The 17,204-nt window shown below is 46.2% G+C and overlaps 1 protein-coding gene across 6 annotated transcripts in view; it reads right to left on the bottom strand.

Annotated features, from left to right (window-relative positions):
• Positions 1-17,204, bottom strand: part of PGM1 (phosphoglucomutase 1) — a 28,474-nt gene that overhangs the window by 8,630 nt on the left and 2,640 nt on the right. For 2 of the 6 annotated variants that reach the window (XM_074151509.1, XM_074151507.1), the window contains 6 exons: positions 4,123-4,285; positions 3,693-3,839; positions 2,440-2,565; positions 1,262-1,452; positions 671-825; positions 20-135 (listed from right to left, as the gene is read on the bottom strand). In XM_074151509.1, coding sequence (XP_074007610.1) covers positions 20-135; positions 671-825; positions 1,262-1,452; positions 2,440-2,530 — 553 coding nt within the window. In that variant the 5' untranslated portion in view covers positions 2,531-2,565; positions 3,693-3,839; positions 4,123-4,285. Of the gene's footprint in view, positions 1-19; positions 136-670; positions 826-1,261; positions 1,453-2,439; positions 2,566-3,692; positions 3,840-4,122; positions 4,286-6,582; positions 7,260-7,594; positions 8,903-17,204 lie in introns of those variants that run through there. The other 4 variants (XM_074151506.1, XM_074151510.1, XM_074151508.1 and 1 more) reach the window with 4 other exon arrangements.

Below are 17,204 nucleotides of genomic sequence, written 5' to 3'. Positions count from 1 at the left end.
ATGGGGAACGCTGACTTACCAGTACCAAAACTTTCCTCTCCGCACAGAGACAGTTTGTTTGCATCCATCAAGTTTCCAAAGAACTTCCAGCCAGTTGGAGTTTCATACAAAGCGATCTTTGTAGCCTGGGCCACCCTTCAAAGGTAAGAAGGCGAAGTCACTTCTCAGCTGGACTCTTAGAGCTCCCACGTGAAATACTGCAGCAGGAGCTTCAGTTGGGTTTTTTTACAGTGAACATTTCTTTGTAGAGCAATTCTCTACTTTATCCCAGTGTAATGTTTGGGAAATGGGTGGGATGTGCAACTAAAGAATAGTTATAAACACACAGCTCTTCTAAAGCAGTTTTAAGTCGTAGAACTCAAAGCATTTAACAGAGAAAGTATCACTATCAAATTAAAAATTAAAAAAAGGGTGGGGAGGATCGTTCGATTGGGCTTATCTGTAGAGAAGACAAAGAGCCAAGAGTGGAGCCCAGCTCTGCCATGTCCCCAAACAGGATTTAATCCATTAAACTTCACTGCCTCCCCTGGCACCCAGCGCTGGCACTGCTTCACCCTTCAGACGGGCCACACGCTCACTCCCTGCTACAGATGTGTTAAACCACAAAAAAAGGGACACTCCCTCTCCTTGGCAGGGCTCCCCTCTCCCACCACCCAGAGGTAGATGTTACCTATCAAGAGCCCCACTGGTGGGCATGCTCCGGGCAAAGCCACGGACTCCGGTCTGCTGGAAATAAGGGATACTGAAAATATTGGCAGCGATGACGGCGACGGAGTCGGAGGGGTTCACGAAGAAGCCGTGTTTCCCAAGAATCATGTTGCGATCCTGGTGAAGACAAGAGAGAAACAGCTCTCATCCCCTTACATCGGCTTAGCGCAAAAAGGCTGCGATGGCAGAAGTTGCTCTACTTGGCAGGCGCAGCCTATAAATCCCGCAACTCAGAGAGATTTTTTGACTGCACTGAAATAAAGACAGAGCTTTGAAAAAGCCAAATAGCAACACCTGTATAGTATTTCACCTTCCCACTGATTTTTCACAGCCTTTAAAGCTACTTTAAATACAGTTTGGACTTCGTTATTAACACAGTAGCCAACTATTGCCACGGTGGCAAAGTGCAAGTGGTTCACTTCTACTCACAGAAGGCAGAGAGGGAGAAAAAAGGTCTTCACCTTCATTCTCCTCTGCTTAAAAGCAGCTGAGCAGTCACTCCTCCCACAACTGACCAGGGGGCAAAATGGTGAATACAGAACAGCCCATTTACCCCGTCTCCATCAAAGGCAGCTCCAAAGTCATACTCTCCCGTCTTCATGGTCTGGACCAGGTCAGCAGCGTAGGTTAAGTTGGGGTCGGGATGGTGGCCACCAAAGTCCTCCAGCGGGGTGCAATTCACAGCTGAATTTGCTGGGGCTCCCAGCTCCTCACACAGGATCTTCTTTACATAAGGGCCCACAACTATCACAGCAAAACGCGAAGAGGGAACGAGTCAGCCTCTGCCCTCAGGCAGCTCTGCACCAGCCACGTAACCACCCCGGCCTCCAGCCTGCTCACTTTGGGTCAGTTTATATGGTTTCTACTACTCAAGCACCAGTGCTCCCATCAAAATCCCCAAGAAGGACATAGATGTGCTTAAGCCTGACCCATCCAGGGACACAAGCTCTTCCCCAAGGAAGCTTTTCAGCCAAGGGGCTGTCCCACTAAATACGTGAGAACGCTCGTGTGTTTAGAAGTGAGGATGAGTGAGGACAAGAAGTGAAGGGCTGATGCCCCAAGTACACTGAGGTATTAGTACAACAGCCCCACACATAGCAGAACAGAACGCATGTGTGATTCACAGGCATCCAGCAGTACGATAGGATTTACCGCTCTCAAAAGCTAATAATGCAGACAATAAAAAAAATAAGTGAGCATAGGAATGGGAATGGCCCGGAGACGAGAGAAACAAGATGCTAAGAAATCTAGGGGGCTCCTGAAAATGTCTATTGAAAGAGACTCACAAGCTTGGTATATACATTAAATTACATAAAACAGTCCAGTGGTCCCATTTTTGGGGCCAAATATCTACAGGCAGACCTTTGCGGAACTGCTGTGACCTCCATGGGACATGGACTGATGCACAGGTGCCAGGGCAGTGCAGATCCCAGCATCAGTGCTAATGTCCTCTCTCTCAGGTGTGGATGAACGTGTGTGAGCCCCACAGCAACCCCCCCCCCAGACCCAAACATTTCCCAAGTCAAGTCCAAACACTTGACTAAAGAAAACAATGAAAAGCCATAAAAAGTTTGCCTGGCAAAAGAAAAATGTAACATGTTGCAAAATAAGAAACAAATTTACAAACGATGGACATAAATACCAGAAAAACAGTCTTCTCTCTGAAGTCAGTGGCAAAGCCCTGGGGACACAGTGTGTCCTACAATCCCCCAAACCCAAGCCCCCCCATACCTCCGTGCATGGCATCTATGCGGATCTTGAGGTGGTTTTTCCCTGAAAGCAGTTCCTTTAAGGCGCTGAAGTCAAAGATGTTCCTCAGCATATTCGCATAAGCTTCTACCGAATCCACAATTTCCACTAAGGGGAAAAAAAAGAGCAAACAGAGACCAACTCTCAGAGCCTGAAATCTTTGCAGAAAAAACGATTTTGCTACATGTGGCATAGTGCAAAGGGCCAGGGCTCAGCATAAAGCCTTTAAACATCCTATAGAATCATTTCATAAAGACACTAATGGCCCTATATTAAGAGTTTAATTACAGGCTATCACTGCTAATCGGGTTACAGACCAAACGGACCAACAAAACTCTTAGGACAAAGACCGTTCCCAGCTATGATTCCCTGGACTTTTTTTCGAGAGGGCTCAGCCCACTCCTCTTAACTGGAGAGCAGGATTAAAGGAAAAGGGAAAATAAATATATATATAAAACCAGATCTCCAATTTCCACCAAAATCAATGGGAACTGTGCACCCAATAGTTTGAAAAAGTTGCACCTTCGCAACTAAAAGGCCAAAGGCAGAGCCAGGAAAACCCCCGTTAATATCAAAAACTCACTATGCAGAAATGGGAACTGAGAGAAATACCACTTTTATCATCTTTTGATTTAATTTATTTTTTTTTTTTAATTACAAGCACGGGTCATCAGGAGATGGTAAAAAATACTTGCAGTATGTGCTTTTCAAAAGTCTTTTTTTCATATTTCACTGCTCAAAAGTCACACATGAAATGTAATGGTTCCCCCACTCACAGAGAGAGCTTTTGTATGTGAAACCATGGGGGAAAAAAATCAGTTACAAAGAGTAAAATAAGTAACACTGTAATTTTTAATCAGGAAAACACACTTTAACTGCAGAGTTGTCTGTTTCACAAGTGCATGTTACTGAGGGTCTTGCAGAAAAACATAGTCTCTGATTTTAGTGAAGTTTGATGGATCAGATTCACCTACTGCAGTACGACCTTTTGTAGGCCAGAAACAATGATACAATTGAAGTATGTACACAAGACAAGATGCGGGATAAGGAAAAAAAAAAAATGCCAGGGTGACCAGGAGCGATATCCTTGCTTGGCTTATCCAACAAATGAGGAGGAGAGGTCAGAACGGCCATGTCTGTCCTTCAGAAACACCAAATGTCCCGGCCCGTTCACGGCAGGTCCATGCTCACAACACCTGAAAGGAAACTTTCCAAAAGGAAAAACAGTTGTTTACCTGTAAATGGTTTAAATTTGTTCTCCAGGTCGAACTGCTGTTTCCCAATGGTGCTCAGGTCCACCTGGAGATCTGGGCAGATTGCATACTCTTCGATTTTCTTGCTGATTTGGAAAATTTTGTCCGTGATACCTTCAGGGGCAGGACCTGCAAGATAAAATGGTCGAGGGGGAAGACGTTAAAGAATCGGACTGCAAGAGAAGTGCACTTCAGAAGTGCTGCAAGTACAGAAGACCCGGGGCTGGGAATACCTCCCCTAGAGAGGAGTACGAAGGGAACAGATCACTCAGTTGCTCTGTTGAGGGAAACCCACTGCTCAGGGCACCCAATCTCTGTGATGTTAAGACAGTTTGAATTAGGTTCCTCGGGGTCAACACAAGAAACGGCCAAACAGAAACAATGCAAATCAAAATGAACCAAGTGACCTTACCTCCATTGGCAGTATTGAATTTAATGCCAAAATCTCCATTGGGGCCACCGGGGTTGTGGCTGGCCGTCAGAATGATGCCACCGATGGCTTTGATTTTCCTGATGATGCAGGACACCGCTGGGGTGGAGAGAATGCCGTTCTGCCCGATGACCAAGCGGCCAATCTGAAAATTAAGGAGCAAACCAAACCACCGTTGAGTCCCAAAATCCTAAAACCAGTAAAAAACTGCCAAAACCCCAAATGCTGGTGACAGGTAAACCAGAGCCCCCAGGTGTGCTGGTGGCAGAGGTGCTGCTTCTCTGCAAGCACACAGCTTGCTCCCGGGAGGCTGCCGAAACTCTCCGCTGTGTACCATGGAGGTCAGCATCTGACCCCGCGCTCTGTTGTGCCTTTTTAGCGTTTTCCTTTAACGAATGCTGCAGCTCAACTGGAAATGGCAGCTTGCAGTGAAGAGCTGAGCTTTCCGGAGGCATCTCAACAACAACCAAAGGGAAAAAAAAAAAAAACCCAACAACTCAAACTTTGCTTTCAAAAGACACAATGGGGCTGAGAGAAGCCAAAACAAAACAAAACAAAAAAATCAAACATCATCACTGCTCCCATGGGACCAGCTGCAGATTCTCTTACTCGCAGTGGGTAACACACCTCCTCCCCATAAATTTAGTAATATCACTGAGATTAAATCCAGACCACTGCGCTAAGCAATAGAAGGTAATCGGGATCCGGCTGCTGGAGTTCAGGTAATAAAACAGAAGATGAAAATTTTTCTGGAAGAACACGCTCCTTACCACAGCCCCCAAATGAGGTGACAGAGATTTAAAAAAAATACCAGACTACTCTCCATCAACCGAGGAGATTAGGCCCTGTGAACGACTGAGAGAAGAGAAGGAATTTCATTCAAACACCAGATAAACCAGCAAACAAAAGGCAGCCTTCCCAGACCAAAGGTCCACATTGGGTGCTAAGCCAAGGGCACTGGATGACTGCGATTCCTCTCCCGCGGCACTGCCTGGTGCTAAGCCCCAGCTTCGCTGCCGATCGGTTATTGCATGCTGCAGCTGTCACACAGCGGCCGGGCGAGCACGGCGCTGCTAAAAGAGCTGTACCTCTAGCAAACGACGAGCATAAATGTGAAACAGCAGTTTATAAACCCAAAGCGAGCGCCCTTCTTTCAACTGGATGTATTACAGCCCTCACAGTGCCTGTCTACCAGGCTGATCACACTAGTTTATTACGCCATACATTTAATTTGAAGTAGCCCAATCTATGTGGGCTTTGCTCTTTTCCCCATTCTCAGCCCAAGCCAGCACACCTTGTCTCGTGTTTTATTCCACCCTCCAAGTCCTTCTCCCTCAGCTTCACCGAGAATTAATGCAGTCTCCAGGAAGCTCCTCTCTAAAACATCATCTTTTTGTTTCCCAGCTTCCCTTGGAGGGTCATGTTCGGCCACAAACATGTGTTTGGTGCTCTGCCTGGCCTCGCACGCAGCTGAAGGGATGCCCTCTGATTTGGGGCCCTCCTTGGCTTTCCGAGGTTTTCAGCTGTCATTCCCCACCCATCCAATGCTAAGTCCTTTGCAGTAACCACTGGAAAAGGTTGCTTGGTGTAGCAGCATGCTGAGCAACTTACACTTAAACCTTTTTTAATTCTCTGGAATTTCTTATGAGAAAAATCTAAGGACATAACGATGCAGAAACACCTTTCACAGACTGCTCAAAACAGACCCACTTTGTGCGGCGATCCTGGGTTACAGCACTTCGAAGCAATCCAGGCAACACTTCCACCCTGGTTTTACTGAAAGCCCCACTAAGATGCACATGGATGAAAAAGGAGACCTCTTGTGGCCTCCCTCCTTCCCCCAGGTAACACAGGCTGATGCTTTCACACCAGAAAAGTGTTTTCCAGGCCAAGGAAGCTGGTGCCTACAGCTCCATCGTGTCATTAGCACACCCTTCCGGTCCTCCTTCTGTAAAAGAGATGTGTCACAAGACGCACCAGTGCTATACACTGTGCCACAATTTCTGCCTCTGAATAGAGACACTTCTATTTATACAAGCCAGGTTAAGTGGACAAACTACCTTGGTCACTTCCTTTAAATAAATAATCATTTAAAACCTGCAACGTGATGCTACAACATAGCGAGTGGGCTTGGCACAATTTGGAAATCCTGCTGATCCCACATTTGTAGAAGTAACGGGATCTGTCTCTGCCACAAAGAGATTTTCACATCCTCAAAACACGTGGTTTTTTATATTTGAAAACATCCTTGGACTCATCCCTTCCATTCTATAAAGCAAGATGAGCACAATACTGACAGTCACAGGTATTAGCCAGACTGCATAAAAACAATCGATCAATGAAAAATATCAAAACCCGCAGCAAAACTAGATTTTAGCCAGACCTGGTCCAGCCTGCTGGAAAGAAATGCACAAGAACTGCTGAAGATAAGTCTAATCTCACCTTTACCAGGACAAAACCTGTCCCAGTGTCAAGCAGTCCAAGCTGCAGCCCTGGCTCTTCGTACATCTTTTCCAGCTCTTCTGCTCACTCCATTCTTCAGAGGAATATATTTATTTGCAATGCCAAAGGATTTTTTCCCCAAGATGGAAAATACATTGATTTAAAAATAAACAAAAACAAAAAGAAAAAAAAAGTTCTCTCCTATTCTCCCATTGACCCTTTTGTGATCAGATAAGTTTTTCTGTCAAACAAATTCCTAAAAGCCAGGTCTCAGCATAAAGTTCTCTCTGCGCTAAGAGATCCCAGAGAGACAGCAAAGTCTTTTTTCTTCTTAAAAAGCAGAAGGAAACACAGACAAAACCCTGGTGCCCGAGAGCCTTGCAGTGCACAAACTGTGCTCTCCTGCAAACAGACAAACCTGCTCTGCTTCCAAACTACAGATTTCCAGCACAATCGGAGATCACGGTAAAGGTCGCTACTCTCCAATTCTCTTCTTATCTCAATTTTCAAACGCTCCCAGAGTATTTATCACACAGCCACAACTTCTACCTGGTGAGAAACACACAACCACGTTTCGCCTTTGCATTTGCTGAGCAGCTCAGAGCGACGCTGAAAGAGCTTCTGCCATTGAACAGCGAGATACGGCTCTACCAGTCACTTCGCTTCTCAACAGTATCAGGGTTTTACGACCTGCTGGAGAGACTACGAAAGCCACGGGTGCCAACAGCGTGTGGCACGTCAGAACACAAAACGAGCACACACGAAAACCAAGCAGTATTCATTTTCTTTGCTGCATGTGCATTCCCCACATACTTCTATCCAACTGCATCCCTTTAAAGTGAATAAATGACATTTTCAGTACTACCAATCCAATTTTCCATTATAAAGTTAACTATTAGCAGTTGAATAAAATCTATGGGGAAATTAAACCTCACAGTGACTAATTTGTTATGGTTTTCTGCATTTATCAGCTACACAACTACAGGCATTTAGTCATTTAACGTTTACCAACCCCGTTGGCAGCAGCCATTTGGACTATCAGTTCCACTGCAGACTTATTAAGGTATCTCCCATCACCTCCAACTACCATAGAAGAGCCTTGTCGATCTCTTAGGTCTATGGAAAAAAATATACTCTGGATAAAATTCTGCAAATAGTTCATCTTGGATTCGAAATAAAAGGTCTTCTTCCGTAATCCACTGGTTCCTGGTTTCTGATCATTGTAAGGAGCTGTTGGAATGGTCACCAGAGGCAGAGGAGCGTCTTCCATGTTCTCTTTTCATACAAATGCATTTAAAAAGTAAATTATGCTAAAATACAAAAATCAATCTTGACACCAGCAATGGCCCACCTATTAGGCAGAAGTTCAGTGAAGCTGTTGAGGACCCAAAAATAGCTCCTGGAACCTTAAGCTGAATGTGGTTTCTGTAACTGAAGCTGCTTTCTTGCACTTGTTGCGGAGGATCAATGTCATGGAGAACACACAATTCCACGCTGCCACCCCTCACTGAAACAGCTGGGAAAAGGGGATTTTTGTCTTATATATCATCTTCTGTTCTCCACAGGCACAGCTACTCGCTGTTCCACGCTCTCAACCACTGGAGCCCAGCACCCTCAATCCATCCAGTTGTCCCTTGGGGCAGGGGCGAGGAGCTCAGCCCTCTGCTCAGATGCACCGGCCGACGTGCTGCCCGGGCACCCAGCCCAGCGTTTTCGCTGGCCAAGCAAGATCTGGGTGGCACAGCCAGGCCGCTGGCCGGGGCCGGCCCTCACGCTGCTCCCCGGGAGGTAAGGCTCCCGCGGGCACGGCAGCGGCTCTGCCAGAGTTATTTTGCAAAGTCTGGCAAGTTAAAGGTCACTCTTAAAATGGAAGGCGACAGATCTGTTATCTACAGTTCGCTCGTACGACTCCTGCTTTGACAGCCTGACTCCGCCGTGGGCTCCCTCTCAGAAACAGGGATGGTGTCCAGCCTCTGTTCGACCAAGAAAAACCCAGACGAGCTAAAAAGCCTCAAGAGCGATGGTTTCAACTGAATACCCACACCAGTCTCATCCAGAGTTATTTAAAACACAAAAAACTATCACGTTTTGGAACACTGCATCTGATGAAGCTGATTTTGGAGCAGTTTAAAACACATACAGAAGAGACTCAGATACCAAGAAACTTTTACGAAGCATCATCTTCCTGAAAACAGAGTTTCCTCCAAACCTCTTCAATAACACTCGGTGTCCTCTGTCCGAGCTGCTGGAAACAATTTGTAGATAATACTGGAGCAATTAAAGAACATACACTTCACAATGACTCGCTTTGTCCTGTTATTAAAAAGCAGGAGGGGTGAAGGAGATGCGTTCACAGCTGAATTGTGACCATTTATGAAGGCACTCACAGGACTGTTTTCTGAGGTGCCGATTCTGTCATTGCTCCAAAAACTAACAGATTTTCTCCCAAGGGATTATATTCATCAGTACATTAAAATCAAGCTGGATAATTTGAATGAGACTGAGGGGAAACCTCATAATTGAAGGCAGAAAGACACCTTTGGAGACAAAGGCTCTACCTGGCCTTCTGCAAAGGCATCAGCCAGGTCCTGCGAGGGAGCCGAGGAGCCAGGCGAGCTCTCGTCTCTACTCCCTAGGGAAGGGATTTCATTCCCAAAGAAGGAGAATTTAATTGAGGCTTGCTCTCCCAGAAAGCAAAGCTATTTCAGCCATCAGCAGGAACCCCAAAGGCTGCTGCCCCATGCAGCTGCCTACCCGGGCTGGCCCAAGGGGCGAGCGATGGCTCAGGCAAAAGCCGGGACATTTCAAGGTTCAGAATCTGATTCCTTAATTCCTCTCTTTTCCCCACCAAACCCTACTGAAGCACGGGCACTGCAGAACCAGGACAACGCGCATTTTACACCAAGCAGCGAGATCGCCTGGGTTATGCAGCTAAAAACAACTGGCTTCTGTTTTATCCATCCATGCTATCTCAGCATCCTGCAGCCAGACACCCTTTATTTTCATGCAAAGGCGCAGGTTTCCCTCTAGTGGCACAGAAAATAAAATCCAGCTCCCAAAATGAGCTATGGGGAGCCTCCCACCAGTCCATCCCCCTGGCAGGAAAAGGCCTAAGTAAGCTCCTTCGTTCTTATTCCCAGAGAGATAAACTTACTGCCCTGCGAAATGCCATGGCATTAAGTGACAGGAGGAGGGCACAGGCCACCTACCAGCTCCGGAGGCTGAATGGAGGAGATTCACATGGACTTACCGGCAGCGAAAAGGCCTGTGCAGGGTTAGGAATTTGTGCATGTAATTAAGTGCACATGTACTGGACAGAGAAATCAAACTAAATTAAGCTGGGGAGGATGGTACTGGTCATTACTGCGTACATACATAAAACAAAACACATTCTATCAAGCAGAATATGAAATACTGCATATAAAGCATAGAGACAAAAAGGGCATAAACACCAAACCCGCCTTTGGGGTGCCCACCTGGTCCCAGGGCTTTCCTGCAACACGTGCATCACTATTTCGGATAAACTAAATCACCAGTAATTGGCCAACCAGGACTGGTAGAGGGGCTGGTGATCGCACAATTGCCAGACGATTCAGAGGCGGAAAAAGCTCATCAAAGGTGGATCCTGACCACCTTAAGGACTAGAGCACAGACTGGGATCTGGGAGGCTTTGCTTAGATGACTGGGATCATCCCAGATCACCTACAGGCTGGAAAGGAATTCAGCAGGTCATCTGCTCCCTCCCCAGAACTGCTGCAGGATCAAACACACCTAGGGCATCCTCCAAAAAGTAGATACAACTTGTTCTTGAAATCTTTTTCTCCAGGTGAGCTGCAATTAGCCTTGAGTTAGAAATGTTTTCCTACGTTCTGCTGTACATCTTCCTTGCCGTGGTTTAAGTCCTCCTGAGCTGACACAGAAAACAAACTGATCATAATCCTCTTCTGACAACTTCTCACATATTAAAAAAATCCTTTAGCATACAGACTGTGAGTGCCCTCTCTTTGCTACAGTACACAACCCCAATCTCCTTAACTCTTCCTTGTGGTTGTATTTCCTAGGTCTCTCATTCCTCAGTCAGAGGCTGGTGAGGGTGTTTCCCCTCCAAACAGCCAACCTGCTGCAGGCAGGGACATTTGCCAGCTTAGGTCCCCTTTTACTGTCTTGCAGACATTCAAGAACAGAGTTAAAACTGTGAACTGTTGACTTTGGTTAATGATAAAAAGACAAACAAGACTATTTTGAGAGCAGATAAACTTTCGTAGAACACTGCAGAGCATGCAGCTCCTCCCTTGGCTCCATAGTGCTGGTCCCTGTCCCATCCTCTTTCCACCTGCGTGAGGTTTGCCATCTTCCCTCATCCCACCCATCGGGACCGTGGCTGTCTGGAGCCCTCCCCAAGCCCGGGAGGGGGCAGCCGGGCTGTCCCAACCTCAGCACAGCCTTCCTCTGAGCCACAATCTTGTATTTTGACATTCAGGCAAGCAAAACAGTTGAGGGAGGGAAAACCCACTGCACAAAAGCCAGACTGAACAGTAATTCTATCTTCTCATCCCCTGTAAACACCCTTGGGTTAGGCTTCTCCGAGGTCCATGATGTCCTCTCCTCCATGAGCAGCCCCTCTCCTCTCAGTTCAACTTCCCATTCCTCTCTCACATTTCTCTCTCCCCATTCAGTGGGCTCCTTTTCTGTGATTCATCAAAAAGTAACACTGCATGAAACTCCAGCGAACAAACGGAGTCAAATCAGGTATTTTGCACTTATTTTGTGACTCTCCTTCAAAAAAGAAAACGCATTTCCTTAGCTCCTGCCCACAGAAAAGCTCTCATCCCTGCCCTGCTGCCTCCACGCTCGCCGTAAGAGGGTGCCAACAGCCCTGAACAGCCCTGCTGCTCAGCTGCCAAAAACATGCACTTTCTGCCCGCGTACGACTCCGGTCCAGGCAGCCACTGCTGTGCGTGACATTTGGCAATGCCAAGACAAATGGATCCAGAGTAAAGTAAACAGATCAAGTGCAAGCCTATTTGTCACACAAGAGTGCTGCTCCAACTGCAAAACTCTTTGTTTCCATAAGAATTAATTAAAAATCTAGGTTTTTAAGTTGCTGTAGGGATTCCAGAAAGGCAAAATATCTGGCAGCATCTTGACAGCACAAGTGCACGTAGATGCAACCACGTACATACGAGTCACTCCAGAATTAAGACACACTGCTCTGTACCTACACGCACCCTCGTTAAAATTAATAGATAAGCAAAGGGCTCTGCAGGGCTAGGGATGAAGCCACCGTCTGCAGGGCTGCTACGGATACCGTGATGGGCTCCAGGTTTGTCACACCAGTAGGGGCTGATCCTCGCTTTGCCAGGAGAGAAGTACACACCAGCAACCAAGATTGAGAAACTTTCTGTCCAAAGGTCAGCTCTTCAAAGCACACCCAAATCTGTGTGTTACCTTGGACTGCCCTGGTATCTGCTGTCCTGCCCCTGCACCGGGGGAGGGAAGAGGGATTCCAGCTGGTTTACCTCGAGCAGACCCAGGAAAGCTCCAGGATTCCTGGCACCAGCCTACTGGGAGAAAGTTCCCATCCCCGGGTCCTCAAAGAAACCAGCACCTGGACCCAAGAAATCCAGACAACCTCGTAGAGGGGAGGGCACTGTCTTGGCTCAGCTAGATGCTAGCGTGAGGAGCAGAGATACATCTGGTTAAATCCTGCAGGATGAGGGACAGAGATCTGAGGTGTACAGCACCAAGCAAGCTAGTAACCCACAGTATGTACACGTGACAGGGAGGTGGCTATACATGGCCGGAAACAGAGCAGAAAGAAGGGGACAGGAGTAGACATAGACGATGATTTTCTCACAGAATCGCTAGGATGTGCTAGAAAAGCTTCATCTGTGGGCCCAGGAATAAAAAGCAGCTTAAGTACAGGAGGAAAAAGGGCTGGAAGGGCTGCGGAGAGGTCACCGAGACCTGCCCTAGGCAGGGTCAACCCTACCCAAACCATTCTCATTAGGGGTTTTCCCAGGCAGAGACTCAATGACTTCCCCAGGCAACGTACTCCTTTCATTAGCCTTAAGCTTCCAAAATGCTGTCTAATGTCTAACCTAAACCTTTGCTGTTGCAATATTAATTCTTTCCCTGTCCCCAGCAGGCCAGAGAACAAGCTGTTACCTCTCTCCCTGCAGCACCACTGCAGAGGTTTGCAGACTGCCAGCACCATTCCCCAGCTCTAGGCCAAGACGACTCTTTCATTCCTTCCTCACTGGCCCCATCTGCCTGACCTCAGGTCGTTCCTGCTGGAGCTTCTCCCAAGCAGAGAGCATCCTCTCTGAGGGGGGGGACCCCAGACCAGGACTTACATTCCTGGTGACTTTATTTCCTGCGTTTCACTTACAACAACCCTTTTTAAACCTCTAGGCATGACATTTCTTTCTCTGGCTAACTGGATGATACTGCCTTTGTGGTCTACTCATGAGATCTGCTTAGTATGTTACTCTACAACTTGTATTATGATTATAAATGTACATATTACATTCACATTTTATTACGTCTGCCTACGCATCCTTCTCTGCACTTTTTACTGATATCCTATGTTATTTCTCTTTACTTCTAACTTATAGGAGAGATAGGGAGGGACCCTTTATGAGGGAGTGGAGCGATAGGACGAGGGGTAATGGTTTTAAACTGAAAGAGGGGAGATGGAGATGAGATGTGGGGAAGAACTTCTTTGCTGTGAGGGTGGTGAGAGCCTGGCCCAGGTTGCCCAGAGAAGCTGTGGCTGCCCCATCCCTGGAGGGGTTCAAGGCCAGGTTGGACAGGGCGTTGAGCAACCTCTTCTAATGGGAGGTGTCCCTGCCCAGGGCAGGGGGTTGGAACCAGAGGATCTTTAAGGTCCCTTCCAACCCAAAACATTCTATGATTCTATAGTATGTTCTAGTTCATCATTTGAAGCATTAATTGATTCGCTCAGAGAGAACCACAATAGGATGGAAAGGACCCACCACAGCACATTTCTTGACCCTGGTGCAGCTCAGTCTTGGCCTAAGACATATGGGTAGCACCTATTATACAGTCCAGCTCACCTACTCCACACTTTGCCTTGACGCAGAGAAAGCGTTAGACTCTGTCCTGCTGCTCTATCAGCACAGCCAGAGCTGAGGTTTCTGGTTATACAGAGTCATTGTCCCAGGAGATTACGGCTAAACCCCTGTTAGTATGAATTTCAGCTCGCTCTCTGCTGGATTTGCAGAGATTAGCTCCAAAGCACCTTAGCTCTTCCCTTGAGCTGGAGTCTCATTATTGTAGAGTTTAAAATTCTAAAAGGCACCGAAACTGGACAACCGGACCACCACCTTAATAACCTTAAGTTGTAAACTAATATAAGCCAATTAGCGCAAAAGCAGTCTCCAAGCTGTAAGAGCTGCTGCATGCAGAGTTGTCTTCTGACACCCACTGTGATCTGAAGGCAGGATATATCCGCACGGGAATGCTCATGGCACAATTGGTATCTATTTCCTTACTTCATTATCAGATCTCAGTTTCCCCTTCTGCTTCTGAGAAAAACAGTAACATAAGACCAGAAATTGAGACTTTTCTTAACGGCCTGTAGGATCTACCATCACTGCATCTAATTCTGGTACACGGGGACTGCTTTTTGGAAGAACTTTCTTTATGATCACTTTAGTTTGACGGTTTTAATATCAGGAGCTTTTACTTAAAGGGAAGATCTGACCCTGAGGACGGGGGGAGTCTGCTCTTCAGGATAACGATGCCAATTGCTGAATGGATGAAGGTCTGTAAATCAACAAGGCCAAGGCTGACTGCGCAGTGCTGTGCGGAGCCAGGATCAAGCAGAAGAGATGCTGGTAACAGGCTTCTTAAAAGATAGACAAGAAAAACAAGTGAGACTGAAATAGGGGTGGGTAATAACAAACAGTAGGCGCAAAAAAATCACAAACGTGCTGGTCCCACTATGCCCCTTCCGCAGCTGGGATGCTGAGGCCAGGAACGTGGCCACACTCGAGCCGGGACCAGAACGTGGCTCTCCAGGCCTGCACCACATCGTACCACTTATTATGGGCTCAGCGGCACTGTCAGAATGGGAACTGGTCTGGAGACTATGGCAGAACAGCACAAAGAAAAAGGGAGTAGAGCTATAAAAGCAGAGCAGTGGCAAATAAAGAGCTGCTGAGCAATGCAACAGGGTTTAAACACTTGTTTTCCCTGGGATAATTGAGTGGGGGAAAAGCTTTGGAGCAGCCAAGCCAGGAAACCAAACTTTCTCGGGTAGAGAGCAGTATTTCTAATAAAAGCACTGTTTGTCCTGCAGCAGTAAAACAAAACCGGGCTAGTATTTAACATGCAAAGCACTGCCTGGCATTCAAAACACCTTCCAGCAATTTGCTTTAATGCAACTACTTTGCAGCACTTTGAAATCTGTTTATTTAAGAAGGAACCAGGGGCACAGTAAATTTGTTGAATAGCAGGTGACAGCGTTAGCGGATCAACCTGCTGCTAGCTATACCATCACATCTAGATTTATAGCTTCAATTCTGTAATTTTTGCATGCTTTTGACAGAAAGCTATTGTACAGCCACAATTTCACCCTGACAGGTGATGCTCCAACAGGAGCTTTTAAGCTTTTATCCATGTAATTGAAGAGTCAGACTCGCCAACTACGTGGGAATAACATCAAGGAAACCTGGCACAACAGACCAAAACAAAGCAGGGAGGCTACAATGGGTGCCAACTGAGAATGGCAAAACCAACAATCCCTGTTTTAGTTTACTTGTATAAATGCAAAGTTATAAATAGGATAAACACTCCTTAATCACACAACTACAAATTGAGTTGTTGCTATTCAAATACGAGTACTTAGTTATATATTAACCATTCTAGATGGAGACAAAACTAAAACTCACTTTAGCATCCTTTTATGTTGTAAAACTAACAATAAGAAACTGTGGTTCTCAGGTTTCTCCTGCGGCTTGAGAAAGCCACTCACCCAGACCTTAAAATCACATGATTTTAAATCATTAATCCAAACACCTCTTACTCCACAGGACCAGAATACAGTTTTCCAGCCCTTGCTCTGGGGCAGGTGGCGGGCTGGCTGACTTTATCCGGGTGAATGCAGCCTGCTATAACATACCTTGGCAACTGAGCAACCAGAAAAAGCTAAAACTTCTTGTTTGCATTTTTACCGCATTCTTACTATACCCATACACCAGTCCCTCTTACATGCATTGTAATAATCATTTTTTCTACAGACAAAACAGCACTGTTGGCTCAGGTGTCCAGAAAGGGCAGCGCAGCCACCTCTGGAGTTCCCTCTATATTACCCAGTATTTCTCAATATGAGATGTCAGAGTCTTTCTCTGAGACCTGGCTGCTGGAATCAAGAGATCCCTCCAAAGAACCCCAGCACTGAGACAAAACCAGTCTCCAGGAACAAGTTACCACGTGCTCCCTGTTCTGCAGTTTATTTTCTTACTGGTTAACAGAAGCAGTTCACCCTTCTCTTCGAAGGGTAGGTGACTTCCGGTTACTTCACATTTATTATGAAGAAACCGGATTTTCACAGCCTCTTGCTCAACTACACTATCAGGAAACCAGGACTTGCAATTACAGAGAAAAACTATGAAGCAAGCATCCCCTAACCATTCAAAGAAAGGAAAGCAGATACATAGAAATTCATTACAAACTTAGCATTTTGCATTTGCTAAAGAAACTTTTTACTTTTAGGTCACCTCATTTCTTCGGACCTGATAATTCTGCCATTCTTAAATTTGCCAGTGCAATACTTGCACTGTCTTATTTAGGCCAGTGCCACTCAAACGTAGCCAGCAACTATATATCAAGTTTTCAATGGCTTTGTATCCTGCAAATCACTTCACTGTACCTCCTTCTGGTTACTTATTCAGGATTTACCTGCTGTTCATTTATTAAAGAGTTTGGGGGATATTTTGCTCTTCTCTTCAATGCTTCCTTATGAGGCCTTTTTCCTCCTTTTTTTAAGTGATATACTTAGATCTACAACTTTGCAGTGCAAAGGTATAGAGAACCTGTGTCAGAAGATCACTGGTAATGCTATAATATCACCAAATTTTTGCTTGAAATAGTCTAACGTTTTGTCTCTGCCATTATCTTGTTTTATAAATTAACGATTCAAAAGGAAAAGCTCTTAAAGTAAAACTTTTCACTTCATGTACTAGCGTCTTGGCTCTTAACCCACACTCTTCCACCTGTTTTCTTCCTCTACCTCCCTGTTTCATTTCTTGCCTTTCTAGGCACATTTTTCTGACTTTACAGCCAATTCCATCCTACCACTTTGAACTCACGTGGACAAAACTCTGCATGGCAAATGTCCATTAGCAAGCACACCCCTTGGGACCTGCTTCTGCAGCTCTGGCAGAGAGTTCAGTGTTGTGATGCTGCATGTACACAAGTGTCTGCACCATCAGGGGTGGAAGATTCGAGCAGTGATTCATCACCCTCCAAAGAAAATACCTAATCAGTACCCAGCATGGTCTACCTTCGGGCCCCTGCTCGCTTCTGGAATTCAGCTGAGACACAGATGACGGAGAACTCCTCGGTGCCTGGAAGGCTGCCACATCCCACCAGGC

Source organism: Numenius arquata, chromosome 8, assembly GCF_964106895.1.
Source record: "Numenius arquata chromosome 8, bNumArq3.hap1.1, whole genome shotgun sequence".
NCBI lineage: Eukaryota > Metazoa > Chordata > Aves > Charadriiformes > Scolopacidae > Numenius > Numenius arquata.
The sequence above is the reverse complement of the archived record's forward strand: the minus strand, read 5'-3'. Positions and strand labels throughout refer to the sequence as shown.